General features: G+C 38.5%; 1 protein-coding gene across 1 annotated transcript in view; it reads right to left on the bottom strand.

Annotated features, from left to right (window-relative positions):
• The window catches only part of ITGA4 (integrin subunit alpha 4), a 56,688-nt gene that overhangs the window by 14,952 nt on the left and 22,168 nt on the right, over positions 1-19,568 (bottom strand). Inside the window, 8 exon segments of the mRNA XM_065413155.1 lie at positions 174-324; positions 3,970-4,046; positions 5,372-5,521; positions 9,654-9,808; positions 15,909-16,063; positions 16,477-16,522; positions 18,168-18,258; positions 19,311-19,405. Of these exon segments, the coding sequence (XP_065269227.1) occupies positions 174-324; positions 3,970-4,046; positions 5,372-5,521; positions 9,654-9,808; positions 15,909-16,063; positions 16,477-16,522; positions 18,168-18,258; positions 19,311-19,405 (920 nt within the window).

The raw sequence follows: 19,568 nt of genomic DNA, 5'->3' as shown, positions 1-19,568 counted from the left end.
ACAACATCCACACAGCTATACTTAGTGTGCTAGTGTTAACCCCACTAGCATGAGTCTGTCTACCCCGGCTGGGAAGCTTGTTCTCAGCTGTAGTGTAGACATAGCTGTATGGTCTGTCCAGGTAATGTGAGAATGGTCAAGGAATTATGAGGACATAGAATTTCAATTCTTACCAGTTCTAGAACTCTGACAAAATAAAGACCTTTAGGGAGTTGTATGTGGAGGGCAGTTTCATATGCATCATCTCCAGCATTGCTCAGAGATATATTCAAGAGTAAAGTCTTCATACTTCCAACTGAAAGATATGTTTTCTTTTCATGAGGTCTATAAAAATAAGGAATATATTTAAAATGTTATACTGTATGAGAAAACCAGTGATATGTACAACATGTACAGAGACAAGTGACCTCAGTAAAAAGGAGAGTGTCTGGAGAAAGGGGGGGAATAAAAAGCGAAACCCTTTCAATGTGGTAAGGTATTTGCAAAAGCCCAATTGGAGGTTGTTGGTCAAATAGGTATTTGCTCATCTAGCTGAAGGCAACTCAATCTTCCACTATTTAAACAGTACTCAATCCACCATAATGTTTCATTTACATTGCACTTTTTAGGGTCTGAGTAATTGGAGTGCTAGTTCAGAGATGCATGACTAGTAAGGAATGCTGCTTACTCTTTTGCTAGGTCTTGTGTCCCAGACAGAGATGTAGAAGAATGTCCTCCTGCTTCAGCATCTCTAAGGGGAAGTTACTCCTGTGCAGAGGAGCCACATGAGGTCTATGCACCACTTATGCCCTCAAGTTAAAGCTTGGCAGGCCCTCTGCATAGAGGAGAATTTCACCCAGAATGGAGACCATTAGAATGAGGGTGGCTATATCAACTGAATTTATTAAGGAAACATTCCAACAGGGCAATAAATATGTGCATAAATTGTAATGCTTATGTATGGTTGAGAGTTTCTGGTCTCACTAGTTGGGTTTTTCTCTGCCTTCTATTGAGATCTGCATTATTGATTTTTTTAAACACAGGGAAATGTTTATGATTAAAGCCTTGTATTTATATCCCTATGTGCTACAGAAGGCTGCAGTCTTCAGCTTTCAATTGAGGTATGGGACTGAGTTAATGTGAAACAGGACAAAAGGAAGGTGAGTGAACATGCCTATTTTATGTTCTACCTAGTGTTCTATAATCATGTTACAAGTGAAGGCACCTAAGAGGTTCTAAAAGTAAACTTCAGTTTGACATTAAAGTTTAATTAAGACTTGCAAAAGAGCTGCCTAGAAATAGGCATTTATCAAATATTCTGGCTTGAAACCAAACATTAGTCTCTGAACACCTTTGGGAAAGAAGTTGGCACTTAGACAAGCAACAGAAGGTGAAAGCACTGCATAAGCAGCTAGGTTCCAAGACAACATCAAATTAAAGAGAAACACAATGTTATCATTTCAGTAGTTGGATTTCTAGTTCACTTTACCTTTTAAAGTTATTTTACCACATTTACATAATTGCTATTCTACTCTTTTTCTGGTAAACATTTTACTGCAACTTGATTCATTAACAAGGTGCCGTCAAAAAGATGCCCACCAGCTTAGTACATAAGTGCAATAAAGCACCAGGTGCACATCTGGGAGTGTGACAAAGCTGAACTAGAGCTTTTCCCTGGTAATCATATTTCATTCTTCATTAAAACATGCATAATGCATATTTGAAATTTATAGAGCAGACCAGAATCTAAGCAATAGAAACAAAACAAGGTAGTGCATACATGCTGAACCATAACCCAAGAAGTAAAGGACAATAGTCAAGTATTTCAGTGACAACCCCTGTACAAGTCCATTCATTTAGGAGACATTTGTCTTAAAAAAAAACAAACAAAAACAAACAAACAAAAAAACCATTTGCTTTGCTGTTCCTGGATAATGAATGCATTCTGTCTAGACAAAATAAATTAATGCTTCACAGCTAACCAGTTTTTAATCAAGATACTAGGGCAAAAAGTAATTTAAGGTGATATTTCACACTTTATCAAGATATGTAGCCTATTCATTTTAGTTGAAAAAGATGGTACAAATTCTTGTACTCTATTTCCATCCTGTAAAATGTAATGGTATTTATAAACCTGCTTAACTTGTATTAATGCTAGTGAAAATACTCCAAATCCTTTACGTTAGAAAAATGCAAAATTTTTCAAGCAGTACTATCTTAAAGCCTAAGAAAATGGTTGAGGGAAGGAGAAGAATCTTACTCTGAAATCCATGAAGACTCAAAAGCTTGTGCCCAGAATCACATAGAAATCATTAATCAAAATAACATGATTATAATATTACTTATGTACCATTTTAACATGTTTTACAAGATGAAACTAGCAGCTCAATTCAATAGGACCTGTAAAAATCTGAATATTCATAAAACAAAACCACGTTTAATCAGGCAGCTAGTTCCATGTTGTATCAGGGATATGCAGCAGATAAAATTTCTCAGCCCTCAGGGTTTGCAAAGAGACACTGAAGCCAGGTTCTAATCATGAAACTCAATGAAACTGATAGCAGATTTAAAACAAAAACAAACAAAAGGAATTACTTCTTCATACCACACACAATCAACCTGTGGAACTCATTCCCAAGGGATGTTGTGAAGGCCAAAGTATTACTGGATTCAAAAAAGAATTAGATAAGTTCATGGAGGATAGGTCCATCAATGGCTATTACCCAAGATGTATGCAGTGTTGTTGTAGCCATGTCAGTCCCAGGATATTAGAGAGACAAGATGGGTGAGGTAATATCTTTTATTGGACCAACTACTGTTGGTGAGAGAGATGGTCATGGATTCAGCCCCATGCTGTGTGTGTCCCTAAGCCTGTGATTGCCTGATGCTGGGACTGGACAACAGGGGATGGATCATGCAATAATTGCCCTGTTCTGTTCATTCCCTCTGAAATTTCTGGCATTGGTCACTGTGTGAAGACAGGATACTGGGTTAGGTGAATTATTGGTCTGACCCAGTATGGCCATTTTTATGCTCTCATACTTGGGGAGAGGAGGAGGGAGATGGCATGAACAGATCTTTTAAAATCTTACTCAAAAAAGAATTCAAATCACACTGGGTAGGAACGCTGTCACGTGAATTGAAAACTAGCTGAAGGACTATAAAGGGTAATGATAGTATCTCACAGAGGAAGAGTGTTTAGTTCTGCAGAGATCCAGTCTTAATGAACTGTCATGACATTTAAATAAAATTAATAGTCTAGCATGATAATGAAATTTAAGGATGATAGCAAATTGGAAGGAGCTGCAAACACCTGTGTGGACCAAGAAATACTACAAAGGACCTAAAGAGATTAGGAACATGGGTGAAAAGTTATAAAATGAAATTCAGCTTGGAAAATGCAAGCTAGTATATCTAGGGGAAAAGAATCCAAACCACACATAATGTCCAACCATCTGGTGCCTCGATCATTAGTGTTAAACTGTACAGCGAATATTCTTAAGTAGTTCTTTTTCCTTATTTCATAATTGAAATAGTAAATACAGCAATCTGCTAGCACAAAAATGAAGTATTTCCTTTTGTACACTGCAAGTATAGTACTGTCATAACAGCAGTAGAAAGTTTAATTCTTGTCAGTTAGAAGGGGTCTAAATTTTGGATGTGCAGCGAGTTACATGCATCTCAGTACATCTGAATTAGAAATTCAGAAGTTTATTTTTATGAACAACAAAATGCTTTTTTGGTAATATCTTATGAGTATAATTGAAAAAGAACTGTTCTCATGTATAAATACATTACTGTTATACTTTCTGAAAGGTTGTTTGTTTAATAATCTTTAATTGGAAACTAATTTTTATTCCTGTAATGTTTGCTTAGGGAACTCAGTCTACTTTTGCAAATTAATTTTATCTAGATAGCAAGGAAAACTAAATTAGACAAATAAAGCCCTACTCAGTCTCATTCAGCAGACAGAAGTCATATTGTACTTACTTTGGAAATGCAAGTTTTCCAGAAACTTTCAAGTCAGCAGAACAGTTTTCTCTGGAACAAAATCTTGCAAAAACCATCTGTGAAGAGATGACAAAAGTGAAAATATTTCAAAACAGTGTGTACACAATAACAGGTACAAAGTAATTCTAATGCACGTATCACCATGTTATTATCTAAGCATCATGAGTGCCCAATAGCCCTTGCTATTGAAGGAGGAGCTAAATCAGGTGGTGACTTGCCATTTCTCTGGCCACATGCACTGTACATAGAATAACAGACACAGCATTCTGTCTCATGCTAAGGGTCTCATTCTTGGACCAATAGAGATACGATCAGCCAATTCTAAAAGGTACATGCAAGGACAAAGCATTTTAGGGGACTGAAGTTCCTGGGACAGTTCTGCAATCTCCTATGATAGGGCAGCAGCTACCCAGGCTACACAGTTTATCTCAATAAAGACTGCCTATGTGATATTAGGTTTCTTTGACAGTAGTGATGTGAGTTGGTTGTGTCAGTGCTGTGGTTATTAAAGTTCCACAGAATAAGTGTATGTCACTGTATTGCAGTATGGCACGCAGCAAGATTCTCTTTTGTTAAAACTGTATGTGGGTCAAGAAATGGAAAATTGAGATGGACAGCACAAGTAAGGATATTTTGCCAGTTAGAAGAAACCGTAGGCATCTCAAAATTCTGGCTGTCAATTTATTTTGAATTTGTGAAACTTATTACTGGTGAGGAGTCAGAATAATGTTATTTAATTATACCAATTACAAATCATAAGAACACTTTGACTTTTGCTCCTGGAGGAGGGGGAAGGGGAGGGAAATAGCTTAATTATGATACTGTAATGTATGGTTTTTCCAATCACTGTGCTTGAACACTTGGGAGTAGCTCGAGATAATACATACTTCATCAACATTGTTGAAATAATGGAGTATAAATTAACGTAAGCAGCGTGCTGGGTATCTAACATGCAATTCATGCTGGGATTTGACTCAGCAGATCATGTGAAACTAGAAGACTGGTAAGAAAATGTCTAGTACTAACACCAATATACCTAAAACAATAAGAGAATATAATTAATAAGAGATAATTACGTGCTTCAGTATAATCCTGTGCCATTTCATATGTACCATTAGAGTAAAAAATATAAAATACAAACTAGATATATGTTCTGTAAGCAATGCATCCTTTAGACAAAACTTAGCATTCTAGTTTTAGCCTACTGGTTTATTTAATAAAATCAAGGCATTTTTAATGTCCCTGTCACCATGAGATCTAGACACCAATTCAGAAAATGTGTTCCTTAGTTATACTGCACTGTGTGAAATTTTCTCTAGATAATGATTTACAATGTGTGTTCATTTTGTTGAAGTTGAGACAAAAATATCCATATCTTAACCTTGTTTTTTATAATGTCTTTTTCTTTCCTCTGCTGAAGAACTGGTTCAAGTGGTGGGAATTCCTCCACACTTCTTTTCATTATAACATGATGCCCAAGATGATAAGTTGCTTCAATGTGTATAGGAGTCAGGATATCCCTTACATCTTTCTATGAAAATTGGAAACCTAATGAGTTAATCATATAAAACAGACATGTATATAAAGAAAACACTGCAAGTTTATCTCTATTTTCATATATACAATCACTTCCTAAGCCATAGAAATGAAATCTTCTTCCTTGAATATATCTTTTTCTTCCCTACTTCTCCATGACTTCTGAGCTAATTTTCAGTAACAATAATGAGATGAGAGCAGTCACTTCATAACTGAAGAGTGTATTTTATGATTAAACAACAATTGTTAATTGAAACTTTATTTGGTTGAAGACCCAACAGAATTTTCTTTGGCACCAGGTTGACTGTTTTATTTTAAAATATTTATGGTCACAGTTTAGTAATTTTGCATTTTCCAAGTAAGGGTAGGTGAAAGAGAAGGGTAATGGACAAATGGGACAAACCCAGACAGGCACAATGGATCAGGTATTTCTGAGAAGTCTAAAAAGGCTCTGCGAGTACACATAAATAGGATATGGAGCTGGGACGGAGAGAGGGGGTTCCCCTGTCTTTATATTTTGTACTCTGCATTAAGATGATTAAACTGCTAAATAAATCGTAATTTCAACATTAAACCTTGACCGTGTAGGAATGCCACAAATCGAAGCCCAAATCCCAAGTTATATACTTGTAAAAACTGAACAGCTTGAAGCACTGAGTTTTACAATAGCAAACTTGATTAAATTATTCCCTAGGTATCTGAGATAGACAGCCACTGATTGTCCCTCCACATGTCCACTGCTTTCATTCTTATCTACAAGCTTTCTTTGACCAAATCACATGTTATCTAATTCACAATAATTTTCCACAAGGTCTTCTCTGCATCTGCTGTATATTACTTTCATTATACTAATTAGCTATTAATTATTCTTTACTCAAAATATATAAAATGTACATGCTTTCCTGTAAGGACTGTACTTGGAAGACATTCACACTTAGTTAACTTTAACAGCTTCATACAGGCATAGAAGACTCAGTGAGGTGATGGGGGCAGTCTTGATATTACTACTAAAGAATTTAAAAGGAAATGGAGTATTATGGGAAAAGTTTACATGAGATCAATTATATATAATCACAAATTAAATGACAAAATAAGCATGCATGTATAGTTTATCCATTACATGTTTTAATTGAAATGTGATAACTGTGAAAAGTTTTAATATAAATCTTAAAATCACCTTTAGGTTTAGGTTTCTCTAAGTTAACCTGAGGATAAAACAGCATCACAGCACTTCACACACACAGACAATGCATATGTATTCCATAGACTAAGAGTCCTGTGATGCAAAATATGGACAGTCTCACTGAGATCACGTCCCATGTGTGCTATTACCAATGGGCTAGAGTCTATTCAGTGTGAGTAAGGGTGGCAGAATCTGGCCCAATGCAAAGTTAGGACTAAACATTAAAATATGGTTATCTATGTTGCACCACCCACAAAATTCCTATGTAGATCTCGCCTGAAGAAACCTTTATCTTCATGCAATTATATATAGGAAATAAACTATTCTAAATGCAGATCTGGACTAGATCACTGGGCAACCAGGCTTTTGGCTGGTGGGCTCAGCCCTTTTTCTGGGCTTCAGGACCAGCCAGATGATCAACGGATGATGATACTCACTAAGCTTGGCCTAGTCTTGATTTATGTATCGCCACCTGAGCACTAATCTGTGCTTCTGCTCACTCTTGCCTAAAGACCTGGGTCCAAAAGCCTTATAAGCTACCACCCGGTCTATACAGGCAACCTCTGATCTCTGGGGAGAGAACAGAAATCACCTGGTGATGTGGCGCCCATTTCCTAGGGTGGCGTATGGACCTGTTGACTGTACAGTTATTCCCTGATGGCTGCTACGGTTCTGTCACGAGAACCCTCACCTATGGAGAAGTCCCTTTTGATAGGCTGCTCTTTCCCAGAAGGTGGAAGAATGGGAGAGATCAGCCAATCAGATTCTGCAAGTGTTGATGCACAGCCTAGTGCTCCCTTTCTTTCCCCCTTACCAAGAGTACTAGGAGCGTTGTATGCTGCAGCAGCTAGGGAGCAGATACTCCTACTGCCATCTATGCACAATTATTTACATATGTAAATCATACAAATTATTTAAATTTAGGCAAACATTATGTAGATATTGAAAGCAGAGTCAGGATACACCAACATATATATTAAAAGGAAAAAACAAAATCAATGTAAACATAGTGGACAAATAGACAAATTTATCCTGTGTGTAACTCTGCTGGTATCACCAGGGATGAGTTTGGCCAAGTTAGTTAATAATTAAAATTCTATTTTAAAATGTTACCAAAAAATTAAAATGTGTAAACAAAAATATTAGGCAAACATCAAACCGTAGCGTGACCCACAAAATTTTACCAGCACACCCCTAAATCCCAATCTGTCTAAATACACCATTTCAGTAATTTGTTGAGTCAGCTCAGCACTACTGATCAGATGTTGACATATAGGATTCTCTTGCACCTATAGTGAATCTGTGCAATATCGTAAAACATAGAATCATAGAACTGGAAGGGACCTCGAGAGGTCATCTAGTCCAGTCCCCTGCACTCAAGGCAGGACTAAGCATTATCTATACCATCCCTGACAGGCATTTGTCCAACCTGCTCTTAAAAATCCTCAATGATGGAGATTGCACAATCTCCCTAGGCAATTTATTCCAGTACTTAACCACTCTGACAGTTACAAAGTTTTTCCTAATGTCCAACCTAAACCGCCCTTGCTGCAATTTAAGCCCATTGTTTCTTGTCCTATCCTCAGAGGTTAACAAGAACAGTTTTCTCCCTCCTCCTTGTAACAACCTTTTATGTACTTGAAAACTGTTATGTCCCCTCTCAGTCTTCTCTTCTCCAGACTAAACAAACCCCATTTTTCACTCTTTCCTCATAGGTCATGTTTTCTAAACCTTTAGTCATTTTTGTTGCTCTTCTCTGGACTTTCTCCAATTTGTCCACATCTTTCCTGAAATGTGGTGCCCAGAACTGGACAATACTCCAGTTGAGGCCTAATCAGCGCAGAGTAGAGCAGAAGAATTACTTCTTGTGTCTTGCTTACAATACTCCTGCTAATACATCCCAGAATGATGTTTGCTTTTTTTGCAACAGCGTTACACTGTTGACTCATATTTAGCTTGTGATCCACTATGACCCCCAGATCCCTTTCCGCAGTACTCCTTCCTAGGCAGTCATTTCCCATTTTGTATGTGTGCAACTGATTGTTTCTTCCTAAGTGGAGTACTTTGCATTTGTCCTTATTGAATTTCATCCTATTGACTTCAGACCATTTCTCCAGTTTATCCAGATCATTTTGAATTTTAATCCTATTCTCCAAAGCACTTGCAACCCCTCCCAGCTTGGTATCGTCCGCAAACTTTATAAGTGTACTCTCTAAGCCATTATCTAAATCATTGATGAAGATATTGAACAGAACCGGACCCAGAACCGATCCCTGTGGGACCCCACTTGTTATGCCCTTCCAGCATGACTGTGAACCACTGATAACTATTCTCTGGGAATGATTTTCCAACCAGTTATGCACCCACCTTATAGTTGCTCCATCTAGGTTGCATTTCCCTAGTTTGTTTATGAGAAGGTCATGTGAGACAGTATCAAAAGCCTTACTAAAGTCAAGATATACCACATCTACCACTTCCCCCCTAGTAGCCACAAAGTTTGCCATCTGTCTCTCGCTCTCTCTTCCCTAAAATAGGGTCGAAATGGTAAAAATAATTACCAAGATTTTTTAAATCCTACTATCACCCCAAATATAGGAATGCCTATATTCTCCTAGTGGAGACATCTGCATAATGTTAATAGGTACACATTCCTGCTGACATTAACGATGCTGGCACACACTTAAAAAAGTCAAGAGAGTCACGTTGACTTATCCATTAAGCAGCAAAGGGTGGAGAAGCGGGGTGTGTGTGTGGGTGTGTGAGGGATTCAACATTTACTTAATGGACAAAGTTATGATCTGCTAGGACAGACATTTTATTTTTTAATTTCGGTGAGGGTATCATAAATAGACTATGTAAACACTTTTTTAAAAGTAGGTAGATACCCTTACACATATGACAATGTTACTGTTTTAAACAAAATAGATACTAAAGATTACATTACCTTCAAAAATGCTGGATGACTTTTGCAGGTAACATTGCTGTTGTAAATCTCCATACTTCCTGAGACCATATCTGATGTTCCATTAGAAGAAAAGTAAAATCTTGCAGGAGTGTTTGTTTTTCTGCTTACATCTATGCTCAGGTCATAAAGCAGTACTGCAAGATTAAAAAGCAAGTGAGTAAAAGCTTTTTACAAAATATCTTTGAAACATGTTTATTTTCACTAATTTATGATAGGAGTTATACCTCATCACTTACAAATGGAGTGCTGGATACATAATGTCTGTCTCAAAATGCTCTAAAGAGCATCATGTTAAATGCATTTTTGAACCTTTGGGAATATACACAAAGCTATAATTTAAAAGGAAAAAATAACTTCACAATTTTTAAAGAAAACGTATGTATGCAGATACGTAACACATTCTCTTAAATTTATTATTTCCCTTCTGACTCCCAGAGCCAAACTCATCCCTAATATGAGCCCGTGGCTCCACTAAAATCAATGGAGTTGCATGCATTTACACCAGGGCTGATTTGGGTGTATTGTTTTTATATTTAGATAAATATAGCTAGAATCTGACTGAGAAAACCCAGTGTCAGTTAGTCACAGAGCTGGCATTAAAATTTCAGCAAACAGTAGACAAGAATAGATTCAATGACTGAAATTTAATTTAAAATAAATACAAAAAACTGTAAGATCCTAAATCACAAATAGAACACTGTGGATAATCAAATCACAAGCAAATTTTGGAACACCATTGTTTTAATACTTCATTGTTTCATTTCTGTTGTGACTTGAGTTTACGTATTCTGGGTTTTGTGTAGCTCCTTCTCCCCCTGTTGCCATTACTGTTACCCAAGGCCTGAATTCAACAAGGGTACATAAGCCAGTTCTTAACTCTTAAGCATGCTGAATTGGGGACTGTTGCAGACAAACACAAAACTCCGGGAATCTGAACTCCAAACCTTTCAATTCACCCTTAAAATTATTAGTAGTTATGCTTACAATACTTATATATTCTACTCGTGGAGACACAAACTATTTTAATTTTTAAAGCATTTCAGTTCACTTAATATAGTAATTGTGTTCTCTTCAAACAACTCTTTTCAATAAAAAAAGAAATATGTATGCTATCTAGTCAAATTTGGAAAGGAAAAAAGCTGTTTCAGATAGGTTCATCATGTGAATTCTTGATCCCATGAAGACTTTTCAAAGCAATTATACATATTTAAAGAATCAGCATTATTTAAGTAGCTCCTTTCTTATTTTTTCTACCATTTTACATGTTTCAATTAAATGCTTTAATCATATAACAAAAGGACTTGTGTAGTAAAACTAAAAGTGTACCCAACTCAAATTCTGTAAGAGCGATTCCCTGTTCTGTGCTTTTGAATCTCTCTCTCTGCCTAACTGACTAAAGAGCAGAGCAATGCATTCAGTCATCAAAGTTGGCAGCATCTCATACTGCATTTTCTCCATAGCACTATGGAAGGTTGTGATGGGCAACATTTCTGTACGATCCTGATCAGTAATGCCTTGGATGAGACTGCTTCCAGAGGACCAACAATGTTACTGCTGGTCAGCTAGTATGGATCTTCACTTAGTATTGATATTTGTCCTTCACTAATTTCCTACCTGCCTGCAATGTGACGATCCAGGATTAAATCAAACTGACCTTGGGCATGGCAGTTTTTCACACAAATCTGGCGCTAGGTTTTGTGGGTCCCATACAAGGTGAAACACAGGGTCACAGATGCACTATGTGAACGAGGGAAGGTTAGGAAAGTAAGTGTAGCACTTTTTCATGCTAGACCAGGAAGCATTTTTGGCAGATGGGAAGGAGTTTGGATTGGAGCCCTTGTCCTTATGAAGCAGTGACAGGTACAAAGTTTAGCAATTCAAAGGTCTACCCTCACCCCCATTACACTGCTTTGCCTTTGTACTTCTTTATGAACTTTAACATAGACAATTCTGCTATGTCCTTTAACCTAGCTAGTCCTACTAAGGATTTAAAAAGTTGCTTAAACTCAGGAGAAGTATGATGGCTCAGAGGTGGACCTAAGAAAGTTTGGAGTTAATTTCAAAATACCAAAATAAATAATCAATCCAAATAAATAATGTAACTTTTCCTGAACACTCAAATTCTCATTGAGAATAGAAGAATAAAACAAATTTAGAGTCTCTAGGCCATCCTGTTATGAAGATAAGCCATTTTCTCCCCACCCGCCCCCAAAATTAAAAATTTTGAATTTTTTGAAAACTGTATAGGTTTTTTAACCTCCCATATCTCAAAAGGCATTTGCCTGATTAGTTATAAGTTTTCTCAAAAATTCTCTAGCAACTCTGCTACCACTTATGATAAAACTTATACAGCTTTTATTTGTTTAGATGATTAAGGGTAAAAATTCAGGCATATTAATAGAAAACTAGTTATAACCTTAACTACAGGATTGCCCCTCTGATATAATGTGTGCGACTTCTTTTAGTAGTAATGTAGCTAATGAAATATTCATAGATTTTAAGGCCAGAAGGGACCATTATAATGATCTAATCTGATCTCCTGCATAAAACAGGTCAAAGAACCTCATCCAATAATTTCTGCTTCAAGCCTATGGCCTGTGCTTGAGGTATAGCATATCTTTTAAAAAAAACATCCGGTCTTGATTTTAAGACTTCAAGCAATAGAGAATTTACCACATCACTAAATAAATTGTTTCAATAGTTAACTATCCTTGCTATTACAAAACAGTGCCTTATTTCTTGTCTGAATTTGTCTAGCTTCAGCTTCCAAACATTGGATCTTGTTACACCTTTTTCTGCAGATTAAAAAGCCATCTACTATCAGAAATCTATTCCCCATGCAGGGACTGGTAAACTGGGATCAAACCACCTCTTAACTTTCTCTTAGATATACTAAATTGATTGAGCTTCTTTAGCACGTGTGGGCAAACTACAGCCCGCCAGCCGATTTAATCTGGCCCTTGAGCTCCCACTGGGGAGCGGAGTTGGGGGCCACTCCGCGAGCACATGCTGCGGCTCCCGGAAGCAGCGGCATGTCCCTCCTCCAGTTCCTATGCAGAGGCGCAGCCAGGGGACTCCACACGCTGCCCTGTCTGCAGGCGCTGTCCCAACAGCTCCCACTAGCCGGAAACTGCAGCCAATGGGGCTGCAGGGGCAGTGCCTGCAGATGGGGCAGCGCGCAGAGCCGCCTGGCCGCGCCTCCATGTAGGAGACAGAGGGGGGACATGCTGCTGCTTCCGGGAGCTGCTTGAGGTAAGCGCCGCCCAAAGCCTACACCCTTGAGCCTCTCCCGTGCCCCAACCCCCTACCCCAGCCCTGATCCCCTTCCCACTCTCCGAACCCCTCAGTCCCAGTCCTGATCCGCATCCCGCCCTCCTAACCCCTCAGTCTCAGCCCAGAGCACCCTCCTGCATCCCAACCCCCTCATCTCCAGCCCCACCCTAGAGCCCGCACCTCCAGCCAGAGCTCTCACCCCTCGCACCCCAGCCCGGAACCCCCTCCCACACCCTGAACTCCTCTTTTCTGGCCCCACTCCACAGTCTGAAACCCCAGCCAGAGCCCTCACCCTCACCCCCTCCTGAACCCCAACCCCAATTCCGTGAGCATTCATGGCCCACCATACAATTTTCATATCCAGATGTGGCCCTCGGGCCAAAAAGTTTGCCCACCCCTGTTCTTTAGTCTTTCACTCTAAGGCTTTTTTCTTATCTGAAGCTTTCCAATTTGTGAACATCCTTTTTGAAATGATGGGCCAGACTTGGACAGAGTGTTCCAATTATGATCTCATAAATAGAATAATAGAGAATCATAGAATCAAAATATCAGAGTTGGAAGGGACCTCAGGAGGTCATCTAGTCCAACCCCCTGCTTAAAGCAGGACCAATCCCCAACTAAATCATCCCAGCCAGGGCTTTGTCAAGCCTGACCTTAAAAACCTCCCTAGGTAACCCATTCCAATGCTTCACCACCCTCCTAGTGAAAAAGTTTTTCCTAATATCCAACCTAAACCTCCCCCACTGCAACTTGAGACCATTACTCCTTGTTCTGTCTTCTGCTACCACTGAGAACAGTCTAGATCCATCCTCTTTGGAACCCCCTTTCAGGTAGTTGAAAGCAGCTATCAAATCCCACCTCATTCTCCTCTTCTGCAGACTAAACAATCCCAGTTCCCTCAGCCTCTCCTCATAAGTCATGTGCTCCAGCCCCCTAATCATTTTTGTTGCCCTCCGCTGGACTCTCCAATTTTTCCACATCCTTCTTGTAGTGTGGGGCCCAAAACTGGACACAGTACTACAGATGAGGCCTCACCAATGTCGAATAGAGGGGAATGATCACGTCCCTTGATCTGCTGGCAATGCCCCTACTTATACAGCCCAAAATGCCGTCAGCCTTCTTGGCAACAAGGGTACACTGTCGACTCATATCCAGCTTCTCATCCACTGTAACCCCTAGGTCCTTTTCTACAGAACTGCTGCCTAGCCATTCGGTCGCTAGTCTGTAGCAGTGCATGGGATTCTTCCGTCCTAAGTGCAGAACTCTGCACTTGTCCTTCTTGAACCTCATCAGATTTCTTTTGGCCCAATCCTCTAGTTTGTCTAGATCCCTCTGTACGCTATCCCCACCCTCCAGCGTATCTACCACTCCTCCCAGTTTAGTGTCATCTGCAAACTTGCTGAGGGTGCAGTCCACACCATCCTCCAGATCATTAATGAAGATATTGAACAAAACCGGCCCCAGGACCGACCCTTGGGGCACTCTGCTTGATACTGGCTGCCAACTAGACATGGAGCCATTGATCACTACCCGTTGAGCCCGACGATCTAGACAGCTTTCTATCCACCTTATAGTCCATTCATCCAGCCCATACTACTTTACCTTGCCAGCAAGAATACTGTGGGAGACGGTATCAAAAGCTTTGCTAAAGTCAAGGAATAACACATCCACTGCTTTCCCCTCATCCACAGAGCCAATTATCTGTGTATTCAGAAACAGTGTATTCAGATGTAATATCTTCCTAATCCTACTTGGTATTCTCCTGATTATACATCCAAAGATCACATTCACCCTTTTTGCTACAGTACTGAATGAGGAAGCTCATGTTCAACTGGTTCTCTGCCATGACCCCCAAGTCTTTTTCAGAGTTATTGCTTTCCAGGACAGGATCCTCCATCTTATAAGTGTGACCTATATTCTTTCTTCTTAGATGTATGAACTTGCATTTGGCATCCTAGCCAAGCAATCTAGGTCAGTCTTTATCTAGGCCGATCTGTCCCCGTCATTATTTATCACTCCACCAACTTTTATGTTATAAGAAAATTGTATGAGCGATAATTTTGTATTTTTATCCAGATCATTGATAAATATATTTAATTAGCATTGGGCTGAGAATAGAACCTTGTGGGACCTTACTAGAAAACCGTCCATGTAATGACAATTCCCAATTTACAATTACTTTTTGTGATCGATCAGTTAACCAATTTTTAATTCATTAATATGGGATGCCTTGAATTTGTAGAGTGCTATATTTTATCAGAATGTCATGAAGCACTGAGTCAAACGTCTTAAAGAAGTCTAAGTACGTTGTTTCAACACAATTATCCTTATCAACCATCCTCATAATCTCATAAAAACATTAGTCTAACTATTTTTGATAAAACCATCCGGAGTGGTGTTAATTTTGTTAGTTCAAGTCCACTGGAACTTCCCCGTTGTTCCGAGATCTGTTAAACATCAACATTAGTGGCTCAGAGAGCTCCTTTGCCAATTCTTTTTATACTTTTTGGGTGCAAATTATCTGGTCCTACTAATTTACAAATGTTTAATTTTAATAGTTGCTGTTTTATATCCTTCCCAGTTGATGGTGGAACAAAAAGTATTTCATTATCACTGTAAGACATGAATACATGCTCATTCTTTCCAAATACAGAACAGAAATATTTATTGAATTCTGCCTTTTCTGCATCATGATTGTTAATTTACCATTCTTGTCTAGTATTGGACCCATACCATTGTTTGGATTTCTTCTGTTCCATATATGCTTAACGCATTATTGTTTATTCTCCTTAATCCTACTGCCATAGCTTTTTAGTGATTTTTCATAGTGATACCTACTGTGTTCAGGTTGATGGATTACTTTACAAACACTGTATTTGTTTATATTCCAAATGGTAAAATATTCTACAGCATAGAAACTGATCCATGTATTCAATACAAAATATTTATCAAGTAGCTTACCAACATAACCAGGGACGTCTCGTCCTTTATAGGTAAAGCAAAGCATTAAATTCACACACACAGCAGGCTGGCCATTTTCCGCACATTCCAAATTAGTTCGATTTACAGCATTAGGGTGTTTTAAAAAAGCTTCAACAACCACCACTGGTCTTGTTCTAAGAATACAAAACAGTTTATGGTCACAAAATGCTTCAGCATGAATTTATAATTACCTCTGCACACATTTGTTATTTTCAAATATAATGTTTATGATAGTGTCTTATCTTATACACTGTAAGAATAAAAATAGAATTTTACATGTTGAATGTGAGGGTTTTATTGCTCCAAGAAGTTTCAGGATGTCACTTTCCTTTGCTCAGAGGTGTTTACTTAAATACATCAGTGTAGAATAAAATTCTAGTGCTTAACGACTGAAGTTCAAAACACCATAAAGAGCATTAAGAGCTCAGAGGTGTTTACTTAAATACATCTAGTGCTTAACGACTGAAGTTCAAAACACCATAAAGAGCATCTCATAATTTACAATTAAGTCCAACTGTCTTTAAGCACTGAAATGTATCAGCCTCACCTCAGCAGCACCGCAGAATCGTTGAGAAAGGCACCAACTGCTACATCTGTACAAAAAAACAAAGATAGATGCGCATCATTAGTCAAAAAGAATCACTTCTCAGGCGTAAGTACCTTACTGCACATTTAGCTTTTAGACTATATTAAAACACTATTTGCACATTATTAATTAGAGGGGATATGCTAATATATATATATACAGAGAGATACTTTATCTATCATTGATATTTCCAATGCAGATTCCTCAATGAGTATCTGTTTACTTTCTGTTAAAGCTTCATGTTAATGTTCCTGCCATTGCTAATGCTATAGCTAAGGCTGCAACTCAAAGTCCACTAAAAGTAAAATTTACTGAAGCTGAAGTACAATTCAGCTAAAATAAGAGGCATTTGCATCTTTTTCTCTAACCCAGAATTATTATTCTCGTTAAAATTTAATGTAAAGTGTTCACATGACAAAGTAAAGGTACAATGTGAAGTCACTCTGTGAGCCTTAGTCTAAGGGTAAAATTTTCAAATGTGTCTAAATGACATAGGAGCCTAAGTCCCATTGACTTGCAATGAGAGTTAGGCTCCTAAATGCGTAAGTCTCTTTTCAAAATGTAACTTGGGCGCTTATGAAAATTTTATCCTGGCTCTCAAGAAAGTCTTTTATTTGGAGATAGTGAATGAACAAAGTAGAGGGCACCAAAGCAGAAGAACTTAAGTCTCTGATAGATGTATTCACTTGAACCATTTATCTAGATCAGGGGTTCTCAAACTGGGGGTCACAAGGTTATTACATGAGGGGTCACGAGCTGTCCGCCTCCACCCCCAAACCCTGCTTTCCCTCCAGCATTTATAATAGTGTTAAATACAAAAAAAGTGTTTTTAATTTATAAGGGGGTTTGCACTCAGGTTTGCTGTGTGAAAGGGGTCACCAGTACAAAAGTTTGAGAAACACTGATCTAAATATTGCTATGTCTCTCTCTAGCCATGGAGTTTCTGCTTCTATGCAGTAAAACTTTCCCTAAGGACTCTCTGGCATAAAGGGACTCTAAAACAAGTGAGGAGCTTTTCCTCTGAGGAGCCTCTCTCAAGCCCAAGCACAGGGGCATGTCAGCATTGGGGCCATCCATATGTCTCCTTGCAGAGGCTGCCATAACTTAAGGTTCCAGGGAGCTGCTCCAGTCCCCTGGGCCACAAGTTCTGTGCTACACCTTTCACTCCTGGTCATTTCCTTTAATACCTTTGTTGATTATCAAGACTTTGCCAGTACAAACATTAAATCCTCTTTCCTAATTTATTCCGTAATTCCATAATTTAGTGACTGACGTCAGTCACCTGCATGTTGAAAATGGTGATGTAATAAATGTCAAATTGTGACATCACTGGATGAAGTACTACAGTCAGTACTACAAACCGATATTATGGTTATTTTCTCTTCTACTGTACCACAAATTTAGTTTTAAGCCTGAGATCCTTAACTAATAGGAAATTAATCTGCCACAGAAAAACTGCCTCTTGCCATCAGCTTTACTGCTTTTTTTCTCTTCCAAAACTGTTATAATAATGGCCTGTCCCTCATAGTTTTTGCTCCTTCATTTATGTTAGAAATACTGAGTAGCATGCCTGGTTTGTTTCCCACCAGCTTACATTTAATTTCATTTATATTACTTTAAACAGGAAGAATAGGAATGACTGTTTAATTCACCTGGATAACCATTGTTATCTGCATCAATTCCACTTGATATGGATTGTCCAAACATGCTTAAAGTGTTGCTGATTCTGTGTCCTTGTATTCTCTGAAAAATAAAGGACTGCCCTAAATGAAAATGAGCTTTTCCAAACATTCTAAGTAATATTTATTTTAGGTGGTAACCAATGGGAAACTGTAGCACAACCACTCTGCACCTTATCCCAATCACTTCTTGATTTCGGTTTAATTAAGTTTGAATCCAATATTGGTTCCTTTGTTGCAAATATTATATCCCATAATCCATGCCTGAGAACTACAATGTATTCAGATATTTCTGTTACATTGAGAAAAAGCAGATTTCTCCACTGGATCTATATAGTTGTTATAAGGCGGCTATGGCCCTTTAAATGAAGGACCTAAATCCCACCTCCTTGAGAGGAATCGCCAAATAGAGAGTAGCAAAGAGGCAGGATTTCCCATCACTGTTCATTGAATAGACCTGAGCAAACAGTTTGGGACTCCCAGACACATACAGTAGATAAATAGGATGAGTCATCCAAATATGCATGGTGAGCATGAACCCAGAACTGTCATATATGACTGCAGTGGAAGTGCTAACAAAACCAACCTCTGTTGAGCATAGTACGCTGGGAATATGTATGTGCAAAAATGGCCAAGGTTGAGATCAAAATAAAAACTACATACTAAGTGAAAGGTCAGAAATTCAAAAACTCAAATATATTCAGTTGTCCCTTAGGCAATACAAAGAGAAACACACTATGGCCAGCTCGACACTACAGACTTATAGCGGCATAACTACGTCATGCAGGGGTGTGAAAAATCCACACCCCCAAGCAACATAGTTATACCGACCTAACTCCTGGTGTAGACAGCGGTATGTCGACGGGAGAGCTTCTCCCGTTGTCATAACTACTGTCTCCCGTGAAGGGGGATTAGCTACGCTGACGGGAGAAGCTCTCCCATCGGCATAGGAGCGTCTTGACTTAAGTTCTACAGCAGCGCAGCTGTGCTCATGCCACATTTTAAATGTAGACCTGTGTGACGCTGACAACCTGCTCCAATGAAATTTAAATGTAATCATTTTAAATACTTTACTGGGCAATGTTTTTTTTAAAGAGAATATCAAGAAAGCCATACCTGCGAGAAGGATGAAGATATCCCATCCTTCCTGCCATTATATATATAAATTGCTCCTTCTAGATTATTTTCCTGGGGAGCCCCAATGGCAACATCTGTAGAAAGATTTTATTTTAATGCAGGGAAATGATATGTAATCAATAAACAAGAAAAATGTTTTTATACAGTTTTCTCATTTTTACTTTGTTTATATTTCATGTATGGGAGACAGTATAGGTTGATAAGTTTATATTTAAGGAGTCAAATATTGCTTTTACA

The sequence above is a fragment of the Emys orbicularis genome, chromosome 11 (genome assembly GCF_028017835.1).
Source record: "Emys orbicularis isolate rEmyOrb1 chromosome 11, rEmyOrb1.hap1, whole genome shotgun sequence".
NCBI lineage: Eukaryota > Metazoa > Chordata > Testudines > Emydidae > Emys > Emys orbicularis.
This window is presented reverse-complemented; position numbering and strand designations above follow the sequence as displayed.